Genomic DNA, 13,071 nt, shown 5'->3' with positions numbered 1-13,071 from the left:
TGACACACTCTCGAAGAACATAATAAATAGAGACTACTTGATAATGCGACAAAGTGTAAGATGAAAATTAAAGTGCAAGCAATATAATTAGTTGAAACATTGTGAAAAGTTTTTTGAATTTGAAGTTTTTTTTAATAAAATTTAACTGTGAATTTTTGTAATTTTGTATTTTTTAGTACATAAATTCTATGGGAGTGAATTTGCAGATGCATAGATGAACCTCTCTATTGTTTGCGCCAAAGCCTTTATATATTAACATTTTTATTGCCAAACAAATTTTACGGGTATATGCATAGACATATATACATGCAGTCGAGCAATCTTTGGAAACAAAAATGAATATTTAGACGTACCATTCCTAGCTAGCGCAATATTTAGATCGACTGTTTTTAGCGCAAATGGTAAAAAGTTTAATTGCTGATACTTAAGATCTTGAGTTCGAAATCTAATTACTTCATATTTTATAATTATTTTATTTTTAAATAAAATAATCGAAACAAGTAATTTATTACGTTTCTCTCTCAAAAAAACGACGTCTACATTTAGAAAAGAGACATCAAGAAAGATAGAGATCTTAAATAAGGCCTTAACTTCTTGAAACAAAAAGTATTAGAAGTACAGTAACAACCAAATTTTTGATACATGTTTAAATAATATTCTTTAGGGTAAATTTCACGTTTTGTCCTTAAATAATGAGACAGGTGAAATTTTGGTACTTAAACTTTAGTTTATTGTAATTTTTAGCTCGGCTTTCAGAATTATTATAATCAAGTCTAATAACTTAATTTAATTTATTAACTATCAATATATTTTTAATATAGAAGTAATACAGTAGTGTTGTGATTGATGATGCACCAAAATTAAAATACTACATCACTTGCATATCAACGATGCAACAATACTTAGTCAATCCAATTGGGTTGTGAGATTTGATTACAACAATTTAAAAATTTGAGCTAAAACTTATAATAAAATTAAAATTTGAGGATCAAAATGTCACCGGTATCAAAGTTTGAGTACCAAACAAGCAATTTGCCCTACTTTTATAACAAGCCCCAATGAAGCCTGAGGTAGGGATGCCAATGCAACGAATTTAAGACGAAAGTTTAAAAATCCGAACCTAAATTCGCACCTATCAAAATCGAAATCCGAATCTATAGGATTTTAAAAATCCAAATGAAAACCAAATCCGACAAAAAATTTGAATTTTGAAATTGAACTCGAAAATCCGAATTGGAAAACTATAATTTCTTTCTACCGAATTTTAAAACATGTCATACACAGATCGAAAATTTTACAATAGAAATTAAAATTTTTATATATTATATAATATAAAACTGGTTTAGATTCATATTCGAATTAGATATAGGTAAAAATCATAATGAAAACATATAGCGGTCACATTAAACCAAAGGGTACTAAAGTGAGAAAGTGTGAAACCACATGGTACTAACTTGATATATTTTAAATCATATGATATTAAAATAAGAAAGTGCGAAACCACACGGGATATTTGAAGTTTTTCCTAATAATAATAATAATATCTATAATTGACTCCCTTATGTGGAAATGTTCTTCGTGGAAAAGTCAACTTAGTATCTTTCAGATTCCTTTTTTTTTTTTAATTATAATTTTTAGGTGTCTCTCTCTCCACTTAGAAGTATTATAAAAAGGGAAAGAAAAAGGAAAAGATTTGTGAATGGTGACAGCTCAGCAAGAAGTGTACAAAGCAAAAGAGACATTGATGGTTAATTGGGTGCCTTTTTCTTTCTCTTGTCCAAATTAAATATTAAAATCCCTGAGCTCCAACCATGAGAATTAAAGTCCAAAAATGTCTTATTCATGCCCATGCCCTATTACTGTCCCAGGGACAAGAGAAAATTAAAGCATGAATCCAGCTAGATTTGATCATGTCCAGGTATATATATATATATATACAAAGATCCTTATTAGTTCATATACTAAAAGCAAGGATTCTTAATTAGTTCATATATACTTACTTGGCTCTGTTACGACGGTGCGCCTCCAATAAATTATACGTTTGTATACGTTTGTTATATACGGTGTATAGAGATCTCGTGTAAATATGAAATCAGAAAAGAGCTAGAGAGGGAAAAGACAAATTAATTGTGTTGAAATGATAAAAAAAAAGAATATCATCTATTTTGAACCGGCTCTAGTCCTCCACATTTTTTTTTTTACTTGAATCGAACTGAATTTTTCTTTTTTTTTAACTCCAACCAAATCAATTATTGTTGAGTGTGGATTTTTCCGAACCGACTTAAGTTCTCTACATATTTTTCTTTTTTTTTGCTTGAATCAAGTCGAATTTTTCTTCTTTTTTTTTTATTTGAATCGAATCGGGCTCACATCTCTACATTGGACCAAACTGTTGCTCTTTCATTTTCTTCGGCTGTTATCTTTTTTCATCTCTACATTGGTCCTTTTAAAAGCATCTTAGCCCAACTCAATATAGAACTTAGAATACTTCTAAAAGCAGTAAAATTTGGATACTTATAATTTTTTAATGTTTGGACCTATTCTTTGACTATTGGATCAAAAGTTAATAATGATGGTTACTTATAGGGAACATTATTGTGCATGATCTAAGAGTTGTTAGGGTTCATCCACACGGCTAAAATGGCTATAGCATAACGCCTTAATGCGTCTAAAAGGACTATAGCGAGACTCTCTCTATCTCTCGATCTATATATATACACCTTACTAATCGACTTCTATAAGAAATATATACTGATTCGAATTAAATTAAAAAAATAATTAGTGACGAAATAAAATAACAAATTTTATATTACAATTTAAATCTCATTATTTTTATCTCTAACATGCTTTGTTTAGAGTGAGCTTGTTTTCTCAGAAAATTTTAGAAGAGAGGTCATGATATCTATACATCTAAAAAGTGAGCGTAAATTACCGTATACATTCTCATTTAAGAGTTTCTTTTTTTGCACTAGTATATATAATATATTATCAATCCTTAGTATTATCTTTGTTTTTTTTGGCTAAAATATATTTTACTTCTTTAAATATATCGCGTGTTGTGCTTAACTTTTTGGATAAAAAATATATATTCAATCTTCCTGAAAACTTACACTATTAGCATTTCTTGAAAATTTGTTTGATCCGAACTCGTGATTTTCTATTATAATAGTATGTGAAGCTTATGCTCTCAGAAAGATAATATTTTTACTATATTATAATTTTCAACTTTACGTCCCTTTGTTGCTTTAACAAAAAAATTTATAGAATATTTTATTAAATCATATTGAATTAATCTTGGGAACCAAAATATTACGTGTCTTAAAGTTTGAGAATCAAAAATATAATTTATCCTATTCTGAAATATAAATAAACAGTGAGCCCAGGAATAACCAAGCAAGATATAACATGCATTTACGGTTGCTACGCCCGTAATTAAATACATATTTTTGTTATTCAATTCATTGTAAATTAAATTTATTCGTAGGTTTATTTATTTAGGCCCCGTTTGGTTCGGGGGATAAGCGGGGATAACAAAAATTATCCTCGTTATTCCGCCAAACGGGGTGATGTTTTACCGGAATATTTTATCCCGGTCAAACGTTGCTATTCCCGATTATTCCAGAATAGCAAGGGATTTGCTATTCCACAATTTTCGTGGAATAGTGTTATTCCAATACTTAATTTCAAACTTAACTAAAATTATAAATTGAATTAAAACTAAATTATATAAATATAATATGTTATATATTATAATACATCATTTTTATTATAAAATTATTAATTGTACTATATTAATACATATTATTTATATTTAAATATTATAATAAATATTTAAATATTTATTATAATATTTATTATTATAATCAATTATGGAAGAAAAAATTGATTAAAAAATAATAAAATTTTAATTATTATAATTTTTTTTATCTTACTACTATAAGTGCAAAAATTTTTGATAAAATAAATTTAAAAAAAGAATAGCTAGAGTTTCAATAACATTACCTATAAAGTAAACAATAATAAAAAAAAATAATTTTAATTTAATTAAAATTATTTTAACTTGAAAATTAATTTAATTTCCAACAAAAAAAATAGATCCTAATAGATCCTAAAAGGGTTTCATTACACGATCATCCGTACGTGGACATATAGACTCCACATAGTAGGTTAATATTTATGTAGTTTACACACACCCGAACATATTTTGTACTTAAGAATAATTTAAATAATAACTAACGATGTTTTAAAGCGTTGACAAGAATAATCTCGACGCTTGTAAAATTGAGTAAAAGTCGTTAGGTAAACATGTCGGATAAATATACCAACGTTTCAATATGGTGTCGAAAAATTTTTATCAGTATTTGAAAAAAATATAATTACTGGCGACGCTTAATTATGGTGTTTGCACATGCCAAATATTGAAAATGCCAAAATAGATCATCATCTAAAAGGCACCATCTAAAATATATTTTATTATAGTAATACTTTACTGTAATATATATTAACATATCGGGATAAAAATAATTTTGAATGGATAATTAATATGAATTGAGCTCCTATGCTTTTAAAAGTACCAAGTTATTGGTACTTATAAGTTTTCGACCTTTGGATTAAATAATGTGCGGTTAGGATGATGTGGGCCCTCTAGGGTTGAGTGGGTGGTTGGTTGAATAGTATAATCTAACGGATAAAAATGATAAAAGGCATAGATCTAACGGTAAAAAATTTACAAGCACCAAGTCCATGGTGCTTTTAAAAGCACCATAGCCGGACCCTAATTTATATATATGACATCTAAATAACGTAATAATTATGATAATAAGAAAAAAACTAATAAAAATCTATCACATCTATCACATGATGTAAATTAGTGTAAAATTTTCAATCTTCATCACGAAAGTCCCCTTACATTTTAGACTATATGTATCTTATTTATATTTCTACATTTTGCCACTATATTTCAAATAGCTTTAAATTTTAGAATAATTAATGAATTAGGTTATAAAATTTTATTAAAATGAGTATACCATATTATTTCACACCTCAACATCTATCATATTTATAACTAAAAACATAGGTAAAAATATTAGATAGAAAAGATCTCCTACATGCTAGTGCTATCAAAATTGATAGTTTACAGAATAATTTATTCAAAATTTAATCTATTTAAATTAATAAAAAAGTGTAGAAAGATAATTAACATAATTACTAAAGTGGAAGAAATTTTTTTTTATAATTTACCCAAAATTTTAATTAATCAAAAAGGAATTATTGTTTTATTTTGTCAATATAACAATTTATAGACAAATAGCATGTCCATTTCCTAATTAATTACGCTGTGTTTCTTCCTTTTCTCCCAACGAGAGCAATGTCAATGTCAAAAGGAGAAAAAAATGGTTACGTTTCTTATATGAGTAAAATAAAATAATAAAAAAACTTCTTTATTACAGTTTTATCATTTATATAGAATGTATTTTAAATATTATTGTATGATAAAAATTAATAAAGGACACCATTATATGCATTGAAATGATGTTTTAGAATATTCTTAAAACTTACGTGCAGTGCATAGATTCTTGTTCGGATGCTTTGATTTTATTTTTACATAAAATAACTCCGACAGGGAGACCCTTCTTGTACATGAGATGAGGAGCTGTTTGAAAGCGAAAAAAGACTTTTACTTCTCACCCTGCAGTAAATTTTGAAAGTCGATCTTCTTATAATTACGAATGAAAGTTTGAATAATTTTGTAAACTTCGGTGTCGAAATAAATGCCGATGTTTATGATCTCGTGGTGTTACTTATTTAACCTTCGAGATACACCAAAACAAAAGAAAAAAAAAAAAAAACACTCTATTTACTTTGTGCAATGTTTAGAGAGAGAGAGAGAGAGTGAAAATAGCAACGTGGTAGAATAGGAACCGTGGGGAGCACACTCGTAACACGTAATGCCACGACAACTACGTTGGCCGATACGCGACACGTGTCACATCTCACACCGCACGTTGATCTCTCATTTGTATCATTATTTAGGTGAATATTAATTAATGAAGACCCCCCTCCCGCCCCCTCTTCATCTACGGGGCATTGAAAAGCATTCTCCTCCTTAATTTTTATTTTAATTTTTTAGTTTAGTTTTTATATTCAATCAAGTTAAAAGTTTTATCAATCTAATGACTTTATTAATTATTTATATAACTATTAATTAGCCTAGTTTTATGTACTAAAAAGTGGCTAAAAATATTTATTTTGATAAAATTATTAATAAGTTTGATGAAATTTTTAATTTTTCTTTTAAGTAAAATTCTGAGGGGTCTCTTTATCTTATTTTACTACTGCACCCTCTCTCCACTACAAAAAAAATTAATATTTAAGATTTTTTTTTTATATTTAACGATGTTTAAAAGCGACGTCCTAATAATTATAGTTTAGCGTCAGTTAAAGTGTCGGCAAATAAATAGCCGCCACGTATATAACAACGTTTATATTAAGTACTGGTAAAATATATTCTGACGTTTTAAATCGTAAGGATTTTTCAGGATTTTTAAAATCTTGATGCTTTAAAGCGTTGAAAAAATAAAAATAATAATAAAACTTATCATTTAATAAATTGATTTGATTCAATAAAAAATTAATATGATAATGCTTTTTGAAGCATCCGTATTTGCTATATTGTTGGAATGTTTGTCTAAAAAATGTCTTAGATTGAGATTTTTTCTAGTGCTCTCTCTCTCTCTCTCTCTCTCTCTCTCTCCCTGAAACACATGAACGTGTACTGCACCCTGCGACTGTTTTATATATGTTCACACACCAACTCTTTTAGACCATAGTGGACTCAACCCACGAAGTTACAAAGCCACACTTTAGCTGCCTCTCTCTCTCTCTCTCTCTCTCTCTCTCTCTCTCTCTCTCTNTTCTCTCTCTCTCTCTCTCTCTCTCTCTCTCTCTCTCTCTCTCTCTCTCTCTCTCTCTCTCTCTAGGGAGATCGAAATGGGAAGAGCACCATGTTGTGAGAAGGTGGGGTTGAAGAAGGGGAGGTGGAGTAAGGAAGAGGATGAGATACTTGTCAAGTATATCTCTGCTAATGGCGAAGGATCTTGGAGATCATTGCCTAAGAATGCAGGTATGTATGTAGAAGCCCTACAGTCATACATTTTACTCTCTCTCTCTCTCTCTCTCTCTCTCTCTCTCTCTCTCTCTCTACCAAGTTTCCTCGACACACTTACAATAATAAGATAAAAGTGAAGGTTCAATCTAAAGTGTCCATTACTTTTCTTAAAAAAAAGAAAATTAAAGAATAGTAATGATAGACGCACGTCGATGTGAATAAAGTAAGTGATGGACATGCATCTGATCAGATTAATTAAGTCTATAATAAGGTGGAAATTAATTAAGCTAGTTAAAACGGAGCCAAAATAGAGACTAATTAAGTACGCATGCAGATGAGTTTTATTACTGAAATATTACTATATTTGGTAAATGTACGTGAGTTGATTTTTATAAATCCTATCTGAACAGGACTTTTGAGGTGCGGGAAGAGTTGTAGGCTAAGGTGGATAAACTACCTTCGAGCTGATCTCAAGAGAGGCAACATTTCTAAGGAGGAGGAGGAGATCATCATCACGCTCCACGCCACTTTTGGAAACAGGTTTAAAAGACCAAAAAAAAAAAATAGAAAAAAGAAAAATAAATATTATTATTATTCTCGTGAAATTTGTCGTTTTTGTTTTCATTAGTTATTACCGTGTATATATATATATAATATAGAATTAGGCTGGAATACTACTAATAGTAAAACGCTCTTTTTGCTACCAAGTTTTTAACTTTTGGATGAAAAATTATAGGGTCAGAATGATATTAGTTAGAGTTGAGTGGTTCCCCTAGGGTTGAGTGGTCCCCACTGGATTATAGTATTTAATCCAATGGTTAGAAATAATAAAAAGAGTTGATCCAAAGGATAAAAAACTGGTAGCAACAATGGAATTTTGCTACTAATAGTAGCCCAGTCCAACTCATATATATATATAGGTAGCGGTATTAGTGCGCGCTCTAAAAATTTCTGTTAAAATATATATATATATATATATATATATATATATATATAGTACTTTGAAACTTGGCCGTTTTGTATGGATTACAAGTGACAAAATCTATTAAATGTGATGTGTACGTCTTAATATATAAGTTTTAAAAAATATTACTTGTATTTTTTTGTATGATAGATCATGTGGCACGTACGTACGTAGGAGTATATTTGATGGGTACATTAATTTTTTGGTTTCGGACCCTTTTCTTTTCCTCCACTTTTCCTTTCGTCTTCACGTGTTTCTAGAATAGACAATTTTTATACATATCCGAACTAGACGAAGCCTACATATATACACACCAATATAACTTGTGTCTAAGGTATGTCTTACCTTATTAAGGTCGATATAATAATTTAAGTGCCCATCCGCACGACTGTATTTATCGTGTCATATCATGCCAATAAAATATCCGCGTAATACAATTCTCGTATCGATGGCCTATATATATACACACCAATATAACTTGTGTCTAAGGTATGTCTTACCTTATTAAGGTCGATATAATAATTTAAGTGCCCATCCGCATGACTGTATTTATCGTGTCATATCATGCCAATAAGATATCCGCGTAATACAATTCTCGTATCGATGGTACAGTTTAAAACTATTTATTTTTTAAAAAATTAGTAAATAATTTTTTAATAAAATTCAAAAAAATTGATAAAGATATTTAATAAGTAATTATAATATTTCGTTGCTCAAGAAAATAACTATTTCGTACCATTCTGTATCGATATATATGTTTTTTTTTTATCGACATGTATTGGTACGGCCCGGCAAGTATCGTTATGATAAATGTTTGACGCGACCCGTACGACGGTATTTAAATCGGTCGATAGTAGTTATGAGTCGAGAGAAAGAAAAAAAAAAAAACATGTAACCTGCAATTAATTCAAGTCAATTTTATGTAGTGTTACAATTATCATTTTGAGCATTAATCGAATTTGGTATCAATTACACATGCATCAAACTGTTCCATTAATGATCTCTACGGATTTTTCCAGAGCCTCTAGAAATTCATGTATATATAAATAACATTATATGCAGAAATTTTCATATACGAATAATTCTAGATCAAATAGAATATTAGAGTTTATTATGTATATGCGTGTTTGGTTATATGGATTTTAATTTTATTTATATATATTTATACTATATATAAAAACATATGGAAAATTTTTATAATAATACACAGAATTAAAAAAAAATAAAAAAATATTCTCTATGAACGATTATGATCAATTTATTAAAAAGTATCTCAAATAAGAACGAACCGTAATGACTAATCTTTTAGAAAATAGTATTTCTATCTATCTATATATTTAATCCTACGAACGGTTATGATTAATTTGTTAAAAAAATATTTTAAATAAAAACGAACGGTTATGATCAAACTATTAAATAATAGTATTTTTATATATCTATTTTATATTAAAATTTAAATTTGAGTTTAAATCGTAAATTAAATTTAATTTTTCATATCAAATTTGAATTAATAATTAAAAATTTAATTGCAGTGGATCAAAATTAAATTTTAGCAAATTTAAGTTTATAAATTTTGAATATCAAATTTGCATGAGCAATTAAAATATTTAATTATCGTGAATCAAAATTAAATTTTAAATTAAAGTAAATGTAAATTAAATGTTAGTGTTTTTAGTTTAAACAATATGCTTAAATTTTAAAGATATTAGAATTCAAAAAATATATAAAAATATTCAATGTATATATTAAAAAAAATAATATAGAATATTACAGATATTTTCTAATAAAATATAATATATGAATTTATAAAATATATAATTTTTACTATAAATATGTTGTAAAAATTTACATTGATTTGAAATAAATTAAAATAATTATTACATCCATTTGTATTTACACTCAACTAGTTTATACTATATATCTTTATCATTTGTGTTAGGGATGGACGATCAATTTTAGTTATATATGTTACATTCTGACTTTGGTGGACTTGAACTGAATGAAAACCATCACACACTATAGTATAGTATTATAGTATTATAGTATTATAACCAATTACTATTAGACCTAGCTAGAAAGGTTCTTTTATTTACATCTCTTTTATATAATTGCTAAACTATAAGTAGCATGCTTGCGTGTCTTGAATTAAATTTTTTTAAAAAAAAAAATTTATAAGCTTGACGGAATTTGAATTCAGATATTTAAAATCAAAATCTCATACTCTCGTACTGTATTAAAATTATATGAACTAATTATTTTTTTGAAAGTTTAAAATTTTGAAGAACAGTATTTTTAATATTTATATTTAATAAACTACAGGTGGTCCCTTATAGCGACCCATCTTCCGGGGAGGACAGACAACGAGATCAAGAACTACTGGAACTCGCATCTGAGCAGGAGCATCCACAGCTTTCGACCGCCGGCCCCTGCGGGCGGCGGCAGTGGCGACGGCGAGCTCGGCAAACTGGGGAGGCGCAGGGGCGGGCGGACGAAGAGGTCGGCGATGAAGAGGCACAACACGACCAGCGCAGCATCAGCGTCAGCGTCAGCGTCAGCGGCCGTCGGCAGCAACAGGAGCCCCCCAGCACCTGCAGCACAGAGCGAGCACGAGGGGCAGAACCAGACGAGTAGCGCGATCACCTTCGAGGGGGTTGATCATCACGAGCAGTGCTGTGGTGATCATGGCATGGTGATGAGCGAGCTCCTTAGCCCGACCTTGGTGGACATGGAGGCGGTGTTGCTTTGCGCAAGCACTAGTGAGGAGAGCGTGGGATGTTGTGGGTCTCAATCACATGAGGAGAGAGAGAGTTGTGAGCTTGGGGAGGAGGAGGAGGTGGTGGTGGTGATGGGAGATGGAGAGGATCAGGGGGGTGATCTGGGGAGTGAGGAGGAGGAGGAGGAGAGAATGGATTGGGATTTGAAGGGTTTAGAGGCTAAGTTGTGGGAGGAGATGGAGGGAGAAGATGAGATGTGGCCGTGTGTGTGGGAGAGTAGTGATCAGGATGGGTACAATGAGGACTTGTTACTTAGTTGGCTCCTTTCAGATGCTCTATGATTTAATTTGGGTTTCTTATTCACTTTTGGGTTGAACATTTCTTTTCATCAGTGACATCGAAAGAGAAATTAATGGAGAGTCTCTACATCTCAGGGTTTAAACTCTACTTCCCTTCCTAGCTAGGGTTCAAATGATCTTTTTTGCACATATGTGTCTAGCGCAATTAGCTAAGAATTTGATGGTCGATACCAGAATATCCAAGTTCGAAATCTAGCTGTTTCATATTTCTAGCTGGGTTTATTCTGAAAAATAAACGAAGTACATCTCCGTGTAAAATATGATAGTTTTTGGATGGACATACTGTAAAATTATAACTAAAAAATGGTTGCAGATGTAGCGCTGCCCTTAAAAAATAATAGACACTAGTTAAAGGACCCCGCACGATGCGGTGGGAAAACAATACAACAGTAAATTATTATAACTATCAACATCATTTTTTTTCCTATTATGCATTAATATTTTTAAATATTATTTACCACAGTATTGAATAATTAAAAATCAAAGAATAAATTACAGAATGAAATTAAAGTATATTTATTTCTAAAAATATTTAAATCTAATAAGTAAAATGAATAAATCAGTTTAAAAAATAACAAAAGCTCATTACAGTATTAAGAACGATGAATAATATTTTTCTATTATCAAGGTAGAATTTAAAAATAAAAATATTAAAAAATTAATTGGAGTGAAAGTACTATTTTTGGTATTCTTGTTAGCAACGTTTTTATTGTGCCCTCGTTAATTTTTACAATCACAGATTCAACTAATAAAGTATTTGATTTCTAAATTTTAGATTAGTGAAAAAATCAATAGATAATTATCAGAAGCAAAAAAAATAAGACTAATCAAAAAGCATTCGAAATTAAAATAGATATTTTTTACACTGTAAAAAAATTCAACTACCAAATATTCTAATATTATTATTCTATTATTTAAATTAATCCTTAAAAAATTATGTGGGTCCCACGACCCTCCAAAATAAATAGAGGTCTTTTTTAGGGTTGACAATTCATATATGTTTTAGGGACTAAAGTAAAAAAAACATGAAAAAGTTAGGAATTTTAAATAGCTGATGGTATGATAATTTCGTTAATTTTAAAATATTTTTAACGGTTGCTATTTTATCGCAATAAAATTAAGAGCTTTGAAAACTTAATTGCAAAAGAAAAAGAGAACCAAAATAAAAAATGATGAAAAGTTTGAGAAGCACTATACAATTAATCCTAAAAAAATTCTAAAAAAATTTATGGTCCCACAACCTCCCTAAAATAATTAAGGAGAGATCTTTATTTGTTCCTAATTCATGAATTGATATTAATATTAATATTAATTAATTAATAGTAGGCTTTTTTTTTCTTTTTTTTTCTTTTTCTAGCAGGTAGGTGGGCAAATTAATGTTGCATGTTTCCTGTGTATGCACTACAATTCTGGGAAGCACGTTAAATACGTGGATCAATCAATTTTCCCTTCTTTAATTCTGTGTAAAAATTGATTGGATATGTCACGCATATCACATATATTTCGTTCAAACTTTATTGTAGTCAAAGATAGGTGGTGGTTTCATTCATTCATTTGCTAATTGTGATTAGCACTTACTAATCTCGAAGTTGAAACCCTAATTTATGCTCCACTCACATAATTAGCTCATGCATGATGAGTACATATAGCAAACTAAGAACTAATATTCAGCTCCATCCATCTTTACTAGAGACCTAGACGTCATCCACACTGACAGAAGATACGGGACACGACACGACTCAGATATCACGACTCGGCAATTTTTAAAAAATAATGACACAGACACAATATAGACACTGCTAATAAAATATAATATATGAATTTATAAAATATATAATTTTTACTATAAATATGTTGTAAAAATTTACATTGATTTGAAATAAATTAAAATAATTATTACATCCATTTGTATTTACACTCAACTAG

The 13,071-nt window shown here is 29.4% G+C and overlaps 1 protein-coding gene across 1 annotated transcript; it reads left to right on the top strand.

Annotated features, from left to right (window-relative positions):
* LOC109723797 (myb-related protein P-like) lies at nt 6,761–11,127 on the top strand. Its single transcript, XM_020252281.1, has 4 exons — nt 6,761–6,871; nt 6,945–7,123; nt 7,519–7,648; nt 10,392–11,127. Exons 2-4 carry the CDS (start codon nt 6,991–6,993, stop codon nt 11,125–11,127), a joined length of 999 nt encoding a protein of 332 aa, XP_020107870.1. The 5' UTR covers nt 6,761–6,871; nt 6,945–6,990.

This window comes from Ananas comosus, linkage group 18 (assembly GCF_001540865.1).
Source record: "Ananas comosus cultivar F153 linkage group 18, ASM154086v1, whole genome shotgun sequence".
In the NCBI taxonomy this organism is placed as follows: domain Eukaryota; kingdom Viridiplantae; phylum Streptophyta; class Magnoliopsida; order Poales; family Bromeliaceae; genus Ananas; species Ananas comosus.
Note: the sequence above shows the minus strand (reverse complement) of the source record. Positions and strands in the feature narration are given on the sequence as shown.